The sequence below is a fragment of the Pseudophryne corroboree genome, chromosome 6, assembly GCF_028390025.1.
Source record: "Pseudophryne corroboree isolate aPseCor3 chromosome 6, aPseCor3.hap2, whole genome shotgun sequence".
NCBI lineage: Eukaryota > Metazoa > Chordata > Amphibia > Anura > Myobatrachidae > Pseudophryne > Pseudophryne corroboree.
In genome coordinates this window covers 428,862,290-428,880,808 of record NC_086449.1, presented here as the reverse complement: position 1 = coordinate 428,880,808, position 18,519 = coordinate 428,862,290, and the positions used below count along the sequence as shown (strand labels likewise).

The 18,519-nt window shown below is 45.3% G+C and overlaps 1 protein-coding gene across 2 annotated transcripts in view; it reads right to left on the bottom strand.

Moving 5' to 3' along the window:
* Positions 1 to 1,660: 1,660 nt before the first annotated feature.
* The window catches only part of RINT1 (RAD50 interactor 1), a 95,923-nt gene continuing 79,064 nt past the window's right edge, over positions 1,661 to 18,519 (bottom strand). For both annotated transcript variants that reach the window (XM_063927036.1, XM_063927035.1), the window contains exons 10-14: positions 16,965 to 17,164; positions 5,162 to 5,376; positions 4,882 to 5,062; positions 4,685 to 4,803; positions 1,661 to 4,434 (exon numbers count right to left, since the gene is read on the bottom strand). In XM_063927036.1, coding sequence (XP_063783106.1) covers positions 4,227 to 4,434; positions 4,685 to 4,803; positions 4,882 to 5,062; positions 5,162 to 5,376; positions 16,965 to 17,164 — 923 coding nt within the window. In that variant the 3' untranslated portion in view covers positions 1,661 to 4,226. The remainder of the gene's footprint in view (positions 4,435 to 4,684; positions 4,804 to 4,881; positions 5,063 to 5,161; positions 5,377 to 16,964; positions 17,165 to 18,519) is intronic.

Below are 18,519 nucleotides of genomic sequence, written 5' to 3'. Positions count from 1 at the left end.
ACTACCCCAGCGGGGCCCCCGGTTTGTACTGTCGTCACCTTCAGGCACCTGTTAGGGGTGTGCTGCGATTGCGATAGCTAAGACGCAGTGCCCTGCTGAACAAACAACCTTTCAGTGGTCCTGCAGCAGGGAGGTGGCTCTGACACCTCGCAAGGCCGGTGACCCCCCCCCTCCCCCCCTTAACGCCCACAGTACAGGTACGCTGTTGCCCAAACCGCATACCGAAAATAATAAGTTTACAAGAAACTGAAAAAAACTCTCGGGAGCTGCATTTTTTCTAAACTGCCTGTGGGAGGGGGCATAGAGGGGAAGAGCCAGCACACCCAGTGAAGAAATTTAAAGTGCACCTGCTCCTTTGGACCCCGTCTATGCCCCATCGTACCAAGGGGTCATACCGAGTTGATCGCTCGCTAGCTACTTTTAGCAGCCATGCAAACGCATAGTCGCCGCCCAGCAAAAACATTTTGTGCAGTTTCAGAGTAGCTCTAGACTTACTCAGCCCTTGCGATCACTTCAGTCTTTTTGGTGCCGGAATTGACGTCAGACACCCGCCCTTCAAACGCCTGGACATGCCTGCATTTTCACAAACACTCCCACAAAACGGTCAGTTGACACCCATAAACGCCCTCTTTCTGTCAATCACCTTGCGTTCGGCTGTGCGAATAGAATCTTCGCTAAATCCATCGCCCTGCATCGATCCTCTTTGTACCCATACAACACGCCTGTGCATTGCGGTGCATGTGCAGTTTTGCCTTTTTTTAACGTGATCGCTGCGCTGCGAAAATCGGCAGGGAGCGATCAACTCGGAATGACCCCCAAGTCTCCCCAATATCCCTTATGGATGCTAGAGAAATTTTAATTTATTTTTTAACATGGAAAGGACTTTTTAGTTGGCTTAAAGCTTGATGTACAATCTCTGTATTCTTCAGATATGCAAGAGATAGTGAGTTTTTGAATACTTGTTGAGACACAGCTGTTACGTTTGAGGGACAGTACTAGAGCTGGGAGTGTAGAGCACCACTGGCTGTCCTATTTTTAGGTAGATACAAAATCAATCACCATAAGGAGATGGACTCTGTGACATGAGCATCCATAGGGGCCTGTTAATAGACCGCAATAGTGTATTGTAAAGTGCTCATATTGGGGATTTCACATCTAGGTTCATTGATATTGTAAAGACTAGGGGGTAGATTTACTAAAGCTTCTAAAAAGAATAAAAGTGGAGGTGTTGTCCATAGTAACCAATCAGATTCCAGAAATTTATTTATTGCATCTTAAAAAATTATAGAATCTGATTGGTTGCAATCGGTAACATCACCATTTTTCATATTTAAAAGCTTCAGTAAATCTACCCCTAAAGTAGTAATGACAGATCTTCCCACAGGATCCAGCATCAACAATATATTACACATAAGTTAATTTTCAGGTGTATATATCCATTGCCAGCACAGTATATAAAACTTTTTTTTTTTTTAAACTACGTGATGTTCCGTTGCGGTCACATACTTTGTAAATGCTACAATTTTGTCAAGAAAATAAGTTTCAGAATCTTCAGTACCATGCACATTATTAAAAAAAATAAACTTATACTGTACCCCAATGTTATCTAGCTAGGAATGAATAAATTCTGCTAACAATTACAGTGTTTAGCATTAACAAATTCAAATGACTTTGCTTCCTTTATTTTTAACTATTATTAATACTAGTGTTTACAGAGTTCAGAATAATTGATTTGCACAATGAGAATGCTGATCCTAATGACTTGGTTGCCTTCTACACGCACACTGAAACACCCTTAGCACTCTTGCTGTTCAGAAATTCTGAAATGATTAACATGTTTCAATTACATAAGTCTCCTGGACGTCAATTTTACATGTTCTGTACAAGCAAAGCCATGCATGCTTTATAAAGGTCTTTGGGGCAGATGTATTAACCTGCAGAAGGCATAAGGAAGTGATAAACCAGTGATAAGTGCAAGGTGATAAATGCACCAGCCAATCAGCTCCAATATGTAAATTAACAGTTAGGAGCCGAATGGCTGGTACGTTTATCACTGGTTTATCACTTCCTTATGCAGTCTCCAGGCTTAATACATCTGCCCCAAAGACCTTTACAAAGCATGCATGGCTTTGCTTGTACAAAACATATGAAATTGACGTCCAGGAGGAGTCAAGGCTTAATACATCTGCCCCTTTATGCCTTCCAAGGAAAGCGCACCACCACACTTTTCATGGAGGTAAGAATCATCCTATTCTTCCCAATGGAAGGAAGATGGTGCCACTCAGTTACCAAAACATTAGAAGCTGGGGAAGCTTGGGGCAGAGCAGATGCAGTGTTGTTCCCTTTGGAAAACAGGAAAATAAATACGGAAAATAATAATTGGTGATCTGATGCAGCGGACCTCTAAGAAAAGTCTATAAAAATAGTCATTCTTATTTTTTCTGTCCGATTAACAATAGCATTCTAATAGTAATTTAAGGTCACAAGCTACTGCAGGGAATATCTTTTTAGTCTTGGGGTATATGCAATTGCGGTCGAATTGCCGCAAAAGTCGAAAAACGGGGCATTTTCGACAAAAAAAAAAACCTGTTGAATTGGATTCGACAATGCAATACAGTACTTTGACAAAAAACCTGCTGTTTCAGATTCGCCTTTTTGCAATTCGACATTTCTCAAATCCGACATATCTGCAATGGTAAAAATGCGGCTTTTCGACAAAAGTAAAGTATATTCAATTGAAGAATGTCGATTCGACAACAGTGCTTTTTGACAGTAAATTGCGTCAATTTCATTCCACCTCATTTTGCTGTCGTGATCAAATAAAATTTTTTTAAAACATGTTTTTTTTGTGTGTTTTTTTGATTGCTAATAGCATATCTATTTATATTGGAAGGGATTATCTACTTGGTTTGTCTATTTAGGAGCCACAAGTATTATTTAATAGATTTTTTAAAAGAACATATATTTTTTTTTTTACCGACTAAAAAAAAAAAAATTAGGAGAGATCAGTGCATGTTTTACAGTGGGAATGGTTTAAAATTCCAGAAAAAAAATTGCGTGGGGTCCCCCCCCCTAAGCATAACCAGCCTCGGGCTCTTTGAGCCGGTCCTGGTTGTAAAAATACAGGGGGAAAAATGACAGGGGATCCCCCGTATTTTAACAACCAGCACCGGGCTCTGCGCCTGGTCCTAGTGCCAAAAATACGGGGGACAAAACACGTAGGGGCCCCCCGTATTTTTAAAACCAGCACCGGGCTCCACTAGCTAGAGAGATAATGCCACAGCCGGGCGACACTTTCATACCAGTCCCTGCGGCTGTGGCATTAAATCCCCAACTAGTCACCCCTGGCCGGGGTACACTGGAGGAGTGGGGACCCCTTAAATCAAGGGGTCCCCCCCTCCAGCCACCCAAGGGACAGGGGTGAAGCCCGAGGCTGTCTCTCCCCCCCCTCCCCATCCAAGGGCGGCGGATGGGAGGCTGATAGCCAAGTTATGCTGGTTATGCTTAGGAGGGGGGACCCCACGCAACTTTTTTCAGGGTTTTTTTGAACACTTTTGTGCCGTCCATGAAGTCGAATCCAGGACGCACACTCTCGTCAATTGGTCCGTTTTTCGACAGCGGGACTGTCAAATCCGTTTTTTATTGAATATGTCGAATTCGGGTCCCGGCGGCCGGGATTCGACTGTCGAATTGTGTCGAAACCAAAAATAGTCGAATTCCAGACGGAATTCGACCGCAATTGCATATACCCCAAAGATATTACATTCTCTAAACCATTTAGTAACTTATTGCTATGACAATATGCAATATAAAAAGCTCATATGTACCCATTCAAGCTGTATATCACATTTCTGGTATTTAGAAATAATCGTTAATTACATTTGTACAATTGTTGCAGATTATGTTCTAGAATAAGGTAATGCACTTATTTTTTTATATAAGTACGGTCTTAAACTGGTACTTAACCTTTCTTCACAAATATCTTGCATTTTCCAAACAAAAAGCATTTATAACCTAAACTTTTCACATCTAGTTAAATATTTTGCAGAAACTTTTTATATTTGTACCTTATCTATTATTATACATATATACAGATGTATGAACACTTCCACTGCTACTGTTTAGGCATTTGTAACCATAAAAATACAATTTGACAGCAAAGTTTGATAAATGTATTATCAACATTATAGAAACAGGTAAAATGATTGTTAAAATGAGATTAAGTATTATTTCCCAGTATTTGGCCAGTTGGTTCGTAAATTAAAAAGAATTTCCACATCCTGAGGTGCCAGCTTATAAACCCCCAGTTCATTTAGTGCTGCTGTAGCAGAAGGCACCTTGCTACCCTCGCTTGGTGCTTCAGACTGTAGTACATCTTTCAGCAGCAGGGCAGAACCCACACTGAGGTTCAGGATAATACAGGCTTCCTTCACACTGCAACAACAATACATATGTATCAATCACACAAATCTAGAAGATCAGACAAAATAAAAACACAGCAGAACTGATGATCGGGATAAACATCAGGACTGTTGTCTGTTGCTACAATATAGTTATATAGCTATCACATGTAAGCCGATGCAGCAGGTACATTATACGTTACCAATTATTTGGTCTAGCTTTTCTTGCTCTAATGTACTGGCTGTATGGTTTCTGTTAATGGTTCCTATAAATTAATACTCACTGTTTAAAATAATTCTCTGGCCTTTTGCAGTAGTGTGAGAATAAAGGAAAGAGATTGCGTGACATATCAAACTGCAGTTGTGCTGCTCCTCCTTCGTTGAAATGATTTGCCAAGATTATCTATGGAAAGAAAGTCTCAATAAGTGTCAATACTTATGTCTATTCTCAAGTCTCTAATCACACTCTGTGTTTACTTACATCTTGATAAAGGAACAGATCCAGCTTTTCTGCCAGCATCTGCCAGACCGTTTTAAACAAAGTATGACACAGTTGTTGCTCCAATTGTAAGAGACGGTCCCTGAGTGCCAACAGCATTGGACAGGCTGTGCTGGACAATGACATCACTGCTTGTTCTGACTGCGATGGCAGAGACAGCCACCTGCAAACAGCACATTTTAAGGAGCGTTAACAAGGCTGTATTGTGGGCACAAGTTCTTGCTGGTCACATCACACTACGGAACTCTTCATGGATATTTACCTTTCTTTTTTGTACATCTTTGCAGCATCTTTGACTTCTCGGAAGACGTGTTCTACCTGACGGCATAACATATCATTTTTCAGTCGTTCTAGGAGATTAATCATGTCATCAAAGACTGAGATTTCCATTGAGGCCAGCTGTCCAAGCTGCAGCTTACTGCTAGAATTTATGTCCATGCAAACCTCCAGTGCAGCTTGCTGCAGTTGTAAAAAGAACTGCAAACACAAACATTATAAAAAGTAAATGATGATGATTATAATCATGACAACAACCTGTACAAACAACCACTGCTGCTATTAGAGCCCCAGGACATGAAACAGAAGTACTTGGGAACCCTAAAATTCAACAACATACTGTAAACAAATGTTTCCCTTGTACTGCCCTCCTTTCTCTCTCCAAAACCTGGACCTGCTGTATTGTCTGCCCTCCATCCTGGAGTGCAGATAATAGAGCCTCAATCCCGAGGGAGGTTTTGCTTAGAAACCTTCCGTACTGCATCCAGTGGTTGTCATGCTGAATGAGGACCTGCAGGCTCGTATCTGTAGACCTTTGTGGGAGATACATGGGCATAGCCTAAGATTATTTACATGTTATCATTGACTGTTGAGGCTGTAACAAGGAATTAAAATATTACAGGCTGTGTTTGAAAAATTAAGATTTTAAACCTACCGGTAAATCTTTTTCTCGTAGTCCGTAGAGGATGCTGGGACTCCGTAAGGACCATGGGATAGACCGGCTCCGCAGGAGACATGGGCACTTTAAGAAAGACTTTGGATCTGGGTGTGCACTGGCTCCTCCCTCTATGCCCCTCCTCCAGACCTCAGTTAGAGAAACTGTGCCCAGAGGAGACGGACAGTACGAGGAAAGGATTTTAGTTAATCTAAGGGCAAGATTCATACCAGCCCACACCGTATAACCTGTGATATACAATCTAGTTAACAGTATGAACAACAACATATCATCTGTCCATAACCGACGAAACTATAACATAACCCTTATGAAAGCAACAACTATATACAAGTCTTGCAGAAATAGTCCGCACTTGGGACGGGGGCCCAGCATCCTCTACGGACTACGAGAAAAAGATTTACTGGTAGGTTTAAAATCTTATTTTCTCTAACGTCCTAGAGGATGCTGGGACTCCGTAAGGACCATGGGGATTATACCAAAGCTCCCAAACAGGCGGGAGAGTGCGGATGACTCTGCAGCACCGATTGAGCAAACAGGAGGTCCTCCTCAGCCAGGGTATCAAACTTATAGAACTTTGCAAAGGTGTTTGACCCCGACCAAGTAGCAGCTCAGCACAGCTGTAGTGCCGAGACCCCTCGGGCAGCCGCCCAAGACGAGCCCACCTTCCTAGTGGAATGGGCCTTAACCGATTTTGGTAACGGCAATCCTGCCGTAGAATGCGCCTGCTGAATCGTGTTACAGATCCAGCGAGCAATAGTCTGCTTTGAAGCAGGGCCGCCAACCTTGTTGGCTGCATATAGGACAAACAGTGCTTCTGTTTTTCTGATCCTAGCCGTTCTGGCCACGTAAATCTTCAAAGCCCTGACCACATCAAGGGACTCGGAATCCTCCAAGTCCCGTGTAGCCACAGGCACGACAATAGGTTGGTTCATATGAAAGGATGAGACCACCTTAGGTAGGAATTGAGGACGGGTCCGCAATTCCGCTCTATCCATATGGAAAACCAGATAGGGGCTTTTATGTGATAAAGCCGCCAATTCCAAAACCCGCCTAGCCAAAGCCAAGGCTAACAACATGACCACCTTTCAAGTGAGATATTTCAACTCCACTGTGAAGTGGTTCAAACCAATGTGACTTAAGAAAACTTAACACCACGTTAAGGTCCCAAGGCGCCACCGGAGGCACAAAAGGAGGCTGAATATGCAGTACTCCCTTCACAAAAGTCTGTACTTCAGGCAGAGAGGCCATTCCTTTTGAAAGAAAATGGATAAGGCCGATATCTGAACTTTAATGGAGCCTAACTTTAGGCCCAAATTCACTCCAGTCTGTAGGAAGTGAAGAAAACGGCCTAGATGGAATTCTTCCATAAGAGCATTCCTGGCCTCGCACCAAGAAACATATTTTCGCCATATCCGGTGATAATGTTTAGATGTCACGCCCTTCCTAGCCTGTATTAGCGTAGGAATGACCTCATCCGGAATACCTTTTTCAGCTAGGATCCGGCGTTCAACCGCCATGCCGTCAAACGCAGCCGCGATAAGTCTTGGAACAGACAGGGACCCTGTTGCAACAGGTCCTGTCTTAGAGGAAGAGGCCACGGATCTTCTGTGAGCATTTCCTGCAGATCCGGATACCAGGTCCTTCGTGGCCAATCCGGAACAATGAGTATTGCTCTCACTCCTCTTTTTCTTATTATTCTCAACACCTTGGGTATGAGAGAAAGAGGAGGAAATACATAGACCGACTATAACACCCACGGTGTCACTAGGGCGTCCACAGCTACCGCCTGAGGATCTCTTGACCTGGCGCAATATCTTTGTAGCTTTTTGTTGAGACGGGACGCCATCATGTCTATTTGGGGCAATCCCCACCGACTTGCAATCTGTGTGAAGACTTCCTGATGAAGTCCCCACTCTCCTGGATGCAGGTCGTGTCGGCTGAGGAAGTCTGCTTCCCAGTTGTCCACTCCCGGAATTAACACTGCTGACAGTGCACTTACATGATTCTCCGCCCAGCTAAGAATTCTGGTGGCTTCCGCCATCGCCACTCTGCTCCTTGTGCCGCCTTGGCGATTTACATGAGCTACTGCGGTGACGTTGTCCGACTGAATCAGCACCGGTCGGTCGCGAAGTAAGGTCTCCGCTTGACGTAGGGCGTTGAATATGGCCCTCAGTTCCAGGATGTTGATGTGAAGATAAGTCTCTTGACGTGACCAAAGGCCTTAGAAATTTCTTCCCTGTGTGACTGCTCCCCTACCGCGGAGGCTTGCGTCCGTGGTCACCAGGATCCAATCCTGAATGCCGAACCTGCGGCCCTCTAGAAGGTGAGCACTCTGCAGCCACCACAGGAGAGAAACCCTGGCCCTGGGGGACAGGGTAATCCGCTGATGCATGTGCAGATGTGACCCGGACCATTTTTCCAATAGGTCCCACTGGAAAGTCCTTGCATGGAACCTGCCGAAGGGAATGGCTTCGTATGTCGCCACCATTTTTCCCAGGACTTGAGTGCAATGATGCACTGACACTTGTTTCGGCTTCAACAGGTTCTTGACTAGAGTCATGAGTTCCTGCGCTTTTTCTTCCGGAAGAAAAACCCTTTTCTGGTCTGTGTCCAGAATCATGCCCAAGAAGGACAGGCGCGTCGTAGGATCCAGCTGCGACTTTGGAATATTGAGAATCCAGCCGTGTCGCTGTAACACCTTCAGTGAAAGGGATACGTTGTTCTGCAACTTCTCCCGTGATCTCGCTTTTATGAGGAGATCGTCCAAGTACGGTATAATTGTGACACCCTGCTTTCGCAGGAGTACCATCATTTCCGCCATTACCTTGGTGAAAATTCTCGGGGCCGTGGAAAGCCCAAACGGCAACGTCTGAAATTGGTAATGACAATCCTGTATCGCAAATCTCAGGTACGCCTGATGAGGAGGATATATGGGAACATGCAGGTATGCATCCTTTATGTCCATCGATACCATAAAATCCCCCCCTTCCAGGCTGGCGATGACCGCTCTGAGCGATTCCATCTTGAACTTGAACCGTTTTAAGTAAAGGTTCAGGGATTTTAAATTCAAAATGGGTCGGGACCACAAACAGGGTTGAGTAGTACCCCTTCCCCCTCTGAAGCAGGGGAACCTCGGCCACCACTTGTTGAAGACACAATTTTTGAATCGCCTGTAACACTATCTCCCTTTCCAGGGGAGAAGTTGGTAGCGCCTATTTGAAAAACCGGCGAGGAGGCACCTCTTCGAATTCCAGCCTGTATCCCTGGGAAACAATTTCCATTGCCCAGGGATCCACCTGTGATTGAACCCAGATGTGGCTGAAAAGTCGAAGACGTGCCCCCACTGGAGCGGACTCCCTCAGGGGAGCCCCAGCATCATGCGGTGGATTTTGCAGAGGCCGGGGAGGACCTCTGTTCCTGGGAACTAGCTGTGTTATGCAGCTTTTTTCCTCTGCCCTTACCCCTGGCAAGAAAGGACGATCCACGTACTCTTTTGCTTTTATTTGAACGAAAGGACAGCATTTGATAATGAGGCGCTTTCTTAGATTGTGAGGAAACTTAAGGCAAAAAATTCGATTTACCTGCCGTAGCTGTGGAGACGAGGTCCGAGAGGCCCTCTCCAAACAATTCCTCACCCTTGTACGGCAAAAACTCCATATGCCTCTTTGAGTCGGCATCCCCCGTCCATAAGACTCGCCTAGCAGAAATGGACATAGCGTTTATTCTGGAACCCAGTAAACCAATGTCTCTTTGAGCATCCCTCATATATAAGACAGCATCTTTTATATGCCCTAGGGTCATTAAAATGGTATCCTTATCAAGGGTCTCAATATCCACTGATAAAGAATCTGTCCATGCTGCTACAACACTACAAACCCAGGCCGACGCAATTGCCGGCCTGAGCAACGTACCAGAATGAGTGTAAATGGACTTCAAGGTAACCTCCTGCTTGCGGTCAGCAGGATCCTTGAGGGTAGCTGTATCTTGGGACGGGAGCGCTATCTTTTTTGATAAGCGTGTCAAAGCTTTGTCTACCCTAGGGGAGGATTCCCACCGTATTCTGTCCTGTGACGGGAAAGGATACTCTGTTAGAATCCTTTTGGGAATCTGCAGTTTTTTGTCTGGAGTTTCCCACGCTTTTTCGCATAATTCGTTCAGCTCATGTGAGGAGGGAAAGGTGACCTCAGGTTTCTTTCACTTATACATGTGTACCCTCGTGTCAGGGACAGGGGGTTCCTCAGTAATATGCAAAACATCTTTAATTGCGATAATCATATATCGAATACATTTAGCCACCCTTGGCTGCAATTTTGCATCATCGTAGTCGACACTGGAGTCTGAATCCGTGTCGGTATCTGTGTCAACTATTTGGGAAAGTGGGCGCTTCTGAGACCCTGAAGGTCCCGGCGACATAGGGACAGACATGGGTTGACTCCCTTACTGTACCCTAGCTTCAGCTTTGTCTAATCTTTTGTGCAATAAATTAACATTAGCACTTAAAACATTCCACATATCCATCCAGTCAGGTGTCGGCGCTGCCGACGGAGACCTAATATTCATACACTCCCCCTCCTCCTTCGGTGAGCCTTCAACCTCAGACATGTCGACACACGCGTACCGACACACCACACACACACAGGGAAGATCTTTTCTGAAGACCGGTTCCCCACCAGGCCCTTTGGAGAGACAGAGAGAGAGTATGCCAGCACACACCCCAGCGCTATATGACCCAGGAAAAAACACAGAATGTTTACCCAGTAGCGCTTATGTATAATGTATATGCGCCAATTATGTGCCCCCCCTCTACTTTAAAAACCCTCTTTCACCGTGTGTCAAGCAGGGGAGAGTCCGGGGAGCTTCCTCTCAGCGGTGCTGTGGAGAAAAAATGGTGCTGGTGAGTGCTGAGGGAGAAGCCCCGCCCCCCCTCGGCGGCGGGCTTCTGTCCCGCTCAAATTTACTAATAACATGGCGGGGGCTCTTTTTATACATATACAGTGCCCAGCTGTACATGTATATATTAGAGATGTGCACTTGAAATTTTTCGGGTTTTGTGTTTTGGTTTTGGGTTCGGTTCCGCGGCCGTGTTTTGGGTTCGACCGCGTTTTGGCAAAACCTCACCGAATTTTTTTTGTCGGATTCGGGTGTGTTTTGGATTCGGGTGTTTTTTTCAAAAAACACTAAAAAACAGCTTAAATCATAGAATTTGGGGGTCATTTTGATCCCAAAGTATTATTAACCTCAAAAACCATAATTTCCACTCATTTTCAGTCTATTCTGAATACCTCACAATATTATTTTTAGTCCTAAAATTTGCACCAAGGTCGCTGGATGACTAAGCTAAGCGACCCTAGTGGCCGACACAAACACCTGTCCCATCTTGGAGTGGCACTGCAGTGTCACGCAGGATGGCCCTTCCAAAAAACACTCCCCAAACAGCACATGACGCAAAGAAAAAAAGAGGCGCAATGAGGTAGCTGTGTGAGTAAGATAAGCGACCCTAGTGGCCGACACAAACACCTGGCCCATCTAGGAGTGGCACTGCAGTGTCACGCAGGATGGCCCTTCCAAAAAACACTCCCCAAACAGCACATGACGCAAAGAAAAAAAGAGGCGCAATGAGGTAGCTGTGTGAGTAAGATAAGCGACCCTAGTGGCCGACACAAACACCTGGCCCATCTAGGAGTGGCACTGCAGTGTCACGCAGGATGGCCCTTCCAAAAAACACTCCCCAAACAGCACATGACGCAAAGAAAAAAAGAGGCGCAATGAGGTAGCTGTGTGTGAGTAAGCTAAGCGACCCTAGTGGCCGACACAAACACCTGGCCCATCTAGGAGTGGCACTGCAGTGTCACGCAGGATGGCCCTTCCAAAAAATACTCCCCAAACAGCACATGACGCAAAGAAAAATTAAAGAAAAAAAGAGGTGCAAGATGGAATTGTCCTTGGGCCCTCCCACCCACCCTTATGTTGTATAAACAGGACATGCACACTTTAACCAACCCATCATTTCAGTGACAGGGTCTGCCACACGACTGTGACTGAAATGACGGGTTGGTTTGGACCCCCACCAAAAAAGAAGCAATTAATCTCTCCTTGCACAAACTGGCTCTACAGAGGCAAGATGTCCACCTCATCATCATCCTCCGATATATCACCGTGTACATCCCCCTCCTCACAGATTATCAATTCGTCCCCACTGGAATCCACCATCTCAGCTCCCTGTGTACTTTGTGGAGGCAATTGCTGCTGGTCAATGTCTCCACGGAGGAATTGATTATAATTCATTTTAATGAACATCATCTTCTCCACATTTTCTGGATGTAACCTTGTACGCCGATTGCTGACTAGGTGAGCGGCGGCACTAAACACTCTTTCGGAGTACACACTTGTGGGAGGGCAACTTTAGGTAGAATAAAGCCAGTTTGTGCAAGGGCCTCCAAATTGCCTCTTTCCTGCCAGTATAAGTACGGACTGTCTGACGTGCCTACTTGGATGCGGTCACTCATATAATCCTCCACCATTCTTTCAATGGGGAGAGAATCATATGCAGTGACAGTAGACGACATGTCCGTAATCGTTGTCAGGTCCTTCAGTCCGGACCAGATGTCGGCATCAGCAGTCGCTCCAGACTGCCCTGCATCACCGCCAGCGGGTGGGCTCGGAATTCTGAGCCTTTTCCTCGCACCCCCAGTTGCGGGAGAATGTGAAGGAGGAGATGTTGACAGCTCGCGTTCCGCTTGACTTGACAATTTTCTCACCAGCAGGTCTTTGAACCCCAGCAGACTTGTGTGTGCCGGAAAGAGAGATCCAAGGTAGGTTTTAAATCTAGGATCGAGCACGGTGGCCAAAATGTAGTGCTCTGATTTCAACAGATTGACCACCCGTGAATCCTTGTTAAGCGAATTAAGGGCTCCATCCACAAGTCCCACATGCCTAGCGGAATCGCTCCGTGTTAGCTCCTCCTTCAATGTCTCCAGCTTCTTCTGCAAAAGCCTGATGAGGGGAATGACCTGACTCAGGCTGGCAGTGTCTGAACTGACTTCACGTGTGGCAAGTTCAAAGGGCAGCAGAACCTTGCACAACGTTGAAATCATTCTCCACTGCGCTTGAGACAGGTGCATTCCACCTCCTATATCGTGCTGAATTGTATAGGCTTGAATGGCCTTTTGCTGCTCCTCCAACCTCTGAAGCATATATAGGGTTGAATTCCACCTCGTTACCACTTCTTGCTTCAGATGATGGCAGGGCAGGTTCAGGCGTTTTTGGTGTTGCTCCAGTCTTCTGTACGTGGTGCCTGTACGCCGAAAGTGTCCCGCAATTCTTCTGGCCACCGACAGCATCTCTTGCACGCCTCTGTCGTTTTTTAAAAAATTCTGCACCACCAAATTCAAGGTATGTGCAAAACATGGGACGTGCTGGAATTTGCCCATATTTAATGCACACACAATATTGCTGGCGTTGTCCGATGCCACAAATCCACAGGAGAGTCCAATTGGGGTAAGCCATTCCGCGATGATCTTCCTCAGTTGCCGTAAGAGGTTTTCAGCTGTGTGCGTATTCTGGAAACCGGTGATACAAAGCGTAGCCTGCCTAGGAAAGAGTTGGCGTTTGCGAGATGCTGCTACTGGTGCCGCCGCTGCTGTTCTTGCGGCGGGAGTCCATACATCTACCCAGTGGGCTGTCACAGTCATATAGTCCTGACCCTGCCCTGCTCCACTTGTCCACATGTCCGTGGTAAGTGGACATTGGGTACAACTGCATTTTTTAGGACACTGGTGAGTCTTTTTCTGACGTCCGTGTACATTCTCGGTATCGCCTGCCTAGAGAAGTGGAACCTAGATGGTATTTGGTAACGGGGGCACACTACCTCAAGAAATTGTCTAGTTCCCTGTGAACTAACGGCGGATACCGGACGCACGTCTAACACCAACATAGTTGTCAAGGCCTCAGTTATCCGCTTTGCAACAGGATGACTGCTGTGATATTTCATCTTCCTCGCAAAGGACTGTTGGACAGTCAATTGCTTGGTGGAAGTAGTAAAAGTGGGCTTACGACTTCCCCTCTGGGATGACCATCGACTCCCAGCAGCAACAGCAGCAGCGCCAGCAGCAGTAGGCGTTACACGCAAGGATGCATCGGAGGAATCCCAGGCAGGAGAGGACTCGTCAGAATTGCCAGTGACATGGCCTGCAGGACTATTGGCATTCCTGGGGAAGGAGGAAATTGACACTGAGGGAGTTGGTGGGGTGGTTTTGCGCGAGCTTGGTTACAAGAGGAAGGGATTTACTGGTCAGTGGACTGCTTCCGCTGTCGCCCAAAGTTTTTGAACTTGTCACTGACTTATTATGAATGCGCTGCAGGTGACGTATAAGGGAGGATGTTCCGAGGTGGTTAACGTCCTTACCCCTACTTATTACAGCTTGACAAAGGCAACACACGGCTTGACAAATGTTGTCCGCATTACTGTTGAAATACTTCCACACCGAAGAGCTGATTTTTTTGGTATTTTCACCAGGTATGTCAACGGCCATATTCCTCCCACGGACAACAGGTGTCTCCCCGGGTGCCTGACTTAAACAAACCACCTCACCATCAGAATCCTCCTTGTCAATTTCCTCCCCAGCAACACCCATATCCTCCTCATCCTGGTGTACTTCAACACTGACATCTTCAATCTGACTATCAGGAACTGGACTGCGGGTGCTCCTTCCAGCACTTGCAGGGGGCGTGCAAATGGTGGAAGGCGCATGCTCTTCACGTCCAGTGTTGGTAAGGTCAGGCATCGCAACCGACACAATTGGACTCTTTGTGGATTTGGGATTTCGAAGAACGCACAGTTCTTTGCGGTGCTTTTGCCAGCTTGAGTCTTTTCATTTTTCTAGCGAGAGGCTGAGTGCTTCCATCCTCATGTGAAGCTGAACCACTAGCCATGAACATAGGCCAGGGCCTCAGCCGTTCCTTGCCACTCCGTGTGGTAAATGGCATATTGGCAAGTTTACGCTTCTCCTCCGACAATTTTATTTTAGATTTTGGAGTCCTTTTTTTTACTGATATTTGGTGTTTTGGATTTTACATGCTCTGTGCTAAGACATTGGGCATCGGCCTTTGCAGACGACGTTGATGGCATTTCATCGTCTCGGCCATGACTAGTGGCAGCAGCTTCAGCACGAGGTGGAAGTGGATCTTGATCTTTCCCTATTTTTGGAACCTCAACATTTTTGTTCTCCATATTTTAATAGGCACAACTAAAAGGCACCTCAGGTAAACAATGGAGATGGATGGATACTAGTATACTTATGGATGGACGAGCGACTGCCGACACAGAGGTAGCTACAGCCGTGGACTACCGTACTGTGTCTGCTGCTAATATAGACTGGATGATAATGAGATGAAATTAATATATATATATATATATATATATATATATATATATATATATATATATAATATCACTAGTACTGCAGCCGGACAGGTATATATATTTATTATGTAATGACGGATGACGGACCTGCTGGACACTGTCAGCTCAGCACCGCAGACTGCTACAGTAAGCTACTATAGTATGTATCAAGAAAAAAAAAAAAAAAAAAACACGGGTAGGTGGTATACAATTATATATATATATTAAACTGGTGGTGATTAATTAAACTGGTGGTCAGGTCACTGGTCACACTATCAGCAACTTGCAAGTAGTACTCCTAAGCAGACAATCACAATATACTGGTGGTCAGTGTGGTCACAATGGCAGTGTGGCACTCTGGCAGCAAAAGTGTGCACTGTACGTTAAAATATGTACTCCTGCTCTCAGACTCTAACTGCTCCCCACTGTCTCCCCCACAAGTCAGATATACATATACAGTCACACTACACTTCAGCAAGTAGTAGTACTCCTAAAAATGTTCCCCAAAATTACTAAATACTGTGTCGCTCTCTACTCTAGTCTCTTCTCTATAAACGGAGAGGACGCCAGCCACGTCCTCTCCCTATCAATCTCAATGCACGTGTGAAAATGGCAGCGACGCGCGGCTCCTTATATAGAATCCGAGTCTCGCGAGAATCCGACAGCGGGATGATGACGTTCGGGCGCGCTCGGGTTAACCGAGCAAGGCGGGAGGATCCAAGTCGCTCGGACCCGTGAGAAAAAAGCTGAAGTTCGGGCGGGTTCGGATTCCGAGGAACCAAACCCGCTCATCTCTAGTATATGTGTGTATTTGCCACCTTAGGTGTTTATTGCTGCCCAGGGCACCCCCCCTGCACCCTTACAGTGACCGAAGTGTGTGAGGTGAATGGGAGCAATGGCGCACCGCTTCACTGCTGTGCGTTACCTCTTATGAAGATCATGTCTTCTGCCGCCTCTGAAGTCTTTTCCTCACATACTCACCCGGCTTTTTTCTTGCGGCTCTGCGAGGAGGACGGCGGCGCGGCTCTGGGACGGACGGCGAGGGTGAGACCTGCGTACCGATCCCTCTGGAGCTAATGGTGTCCAGTAGCCTAAGAAACAGAGCCCTGAAACTCAGAGAAGTGGGTCTGTTTCTCTCTCCTCAGTCCCTCGATGCAGGGAGCCTGTTGCCAGCAGACTCTCTGAAAATAAAAAACCTAACTAAAATACTTTCTTTTACAGGAAACTCAGGAGAGCTCCCTGAAGTGCACCCATCTCCTCTGGGCACAGTATCAAACTGAGGTCTGGAGGAGGGGCATAGAGGGAGGAGCCAGTGCACACCCAGATCCAAAGTCTTTCTTAAAGTGCCCATGTCTCCTGCGGAGCCCGTCTATCCCCATGGTCCTAACGGAGTCCCCAGCATCCTCTAGGACGTTAGAGAAATAACAGTTAGGAGCTGATTGGCTGGTGCTTTATCTCCATCCACTTTATCTCTCTCCAAGGCCAAGTACATAGACCCCTACAGCACTTATTGGCCTCTTTTATGGCAGATTATCTTCCCTGTGTTGAGAAATAAGCAACCTAATGGTACTTTTTTGAAATTGAAAGTCTTCTAAATAAAAACAAGACATCATTTGTGTGGTTATTTGTGACCAAAAAGTTCCAAAATAGGCAGAGCAGCAACTGAAGTAAACAATAGAATGGAAATAAAATAGCAAATATACTTCTGCTTACAACATTGTCAGCCCAGTCTCCAAGAACAGTTGCTATGTAGTTTACAGCATTAAGAATGGCGCAGTATTTAAACCCCAAAAGAGCTCTGCTCTCTTCCTTCATCACTTGTGTTAGACGGATCCTGAAGTCATCAACCAAATCTTTCTGCAGCTCCAAAAACTTCAGCTTCTTCTCTGCTGTGGGGAGGTTCTTATACCGGTCTATTAATTACACAATGACAATCACATTCTAATAGCATAAGAATCACAACTTCAAACCAAATTAGATTCTAGCAGCAGAAGTATCACATAACATAGACCAATCATATTTAAGCTGCTGTAGAATATTTAGCTTGAAACCAGTTATGAATGCCTGTGGACAATCTATATGCAAGATGCCACATACAGTACTTTCATCATTCAATTGTAAAATATTTAAAGTCAGTTACATTTATTAATATGCAGATAAGCTTGCAAATGGCAATTTAATATGCCTGTGTAATCTGAGTAAGGACATAAGACATGAATAAACCCAGAACATTACAGATGTGTCCTCATACATCAGCCCCTCTTGGCACGCATCTTCTAGCATCAGGCGTCTTTTTTGCTGAATATGCATCTTACTTGCAATGTGACTAGCACAAAAGGACATGTGCAAATCAATGACACGTGTATTTTTTGATTGCAACGGAGTCTCTGAATCTGTATACGAATTGCTACAATGCAGCAGCCGCATCTTTTTTCAAATATAAGTTCTATTGTGCTCCATATAGAGACTCAGTCACACAGAATATACGTGTCAACTTAATCAGCAGAAACTCCTCGTGCTTACTAGTCGCATTGCGATTAAGCGCACCTTTCTCAAAAATATAAAGACGCCCAAGAGTTACACGGGACCTGGCAGCTCACTCACACCAGCCATCTAGCGCTGCATGCCGTATTGAAGCTAGATGTATGAGGACACCTCTGTAGCTGCCCACTTTATCTATGCAGTACTCAACGTCAACTCAAATTGTATCTCCAAATGAATAGATAACACGTTTGGTGAAGAGTACAACATACAGGTTTACTTATCCTATTGCACAAATTAAGCTGTTTGACAGATTATTTTATATCCATGAAAACAAATCTAACTCTGGTAATACCCCTGACATTAATATTACAGTTTAAGAGTTAAGATAGGCATAAACTATACAATTATCTGGCAGATAATCTGTGGTTGGAATGGAAATCTGGTAATGGATGAGAGCAATTGACAATCGACCATTTGCTACCAAATACTGGAAAATGGACAAAACCTGTCTGTGATGTAACCAATTTGTATAAACGACAGGTTTTGTCCAATTTCCAGTGTTTGGAAGCAAATGGTCGATTGTCAATTGCTCTCATCCATTACCAGGTTTCCATTCCAACCGCAGATTATCTGCCAGATAATTGTATAGTTTATGCCCAGTTCTAGGCTTGGATTAAATCTTGCATTAAATGTTAGGTCTAGGTTAAAGCATGGGGTACACAGATATTTAGGGTGCACATTCTTTTGTCCACTTTGATATAGATGTGACACTTTCAGTGACTAG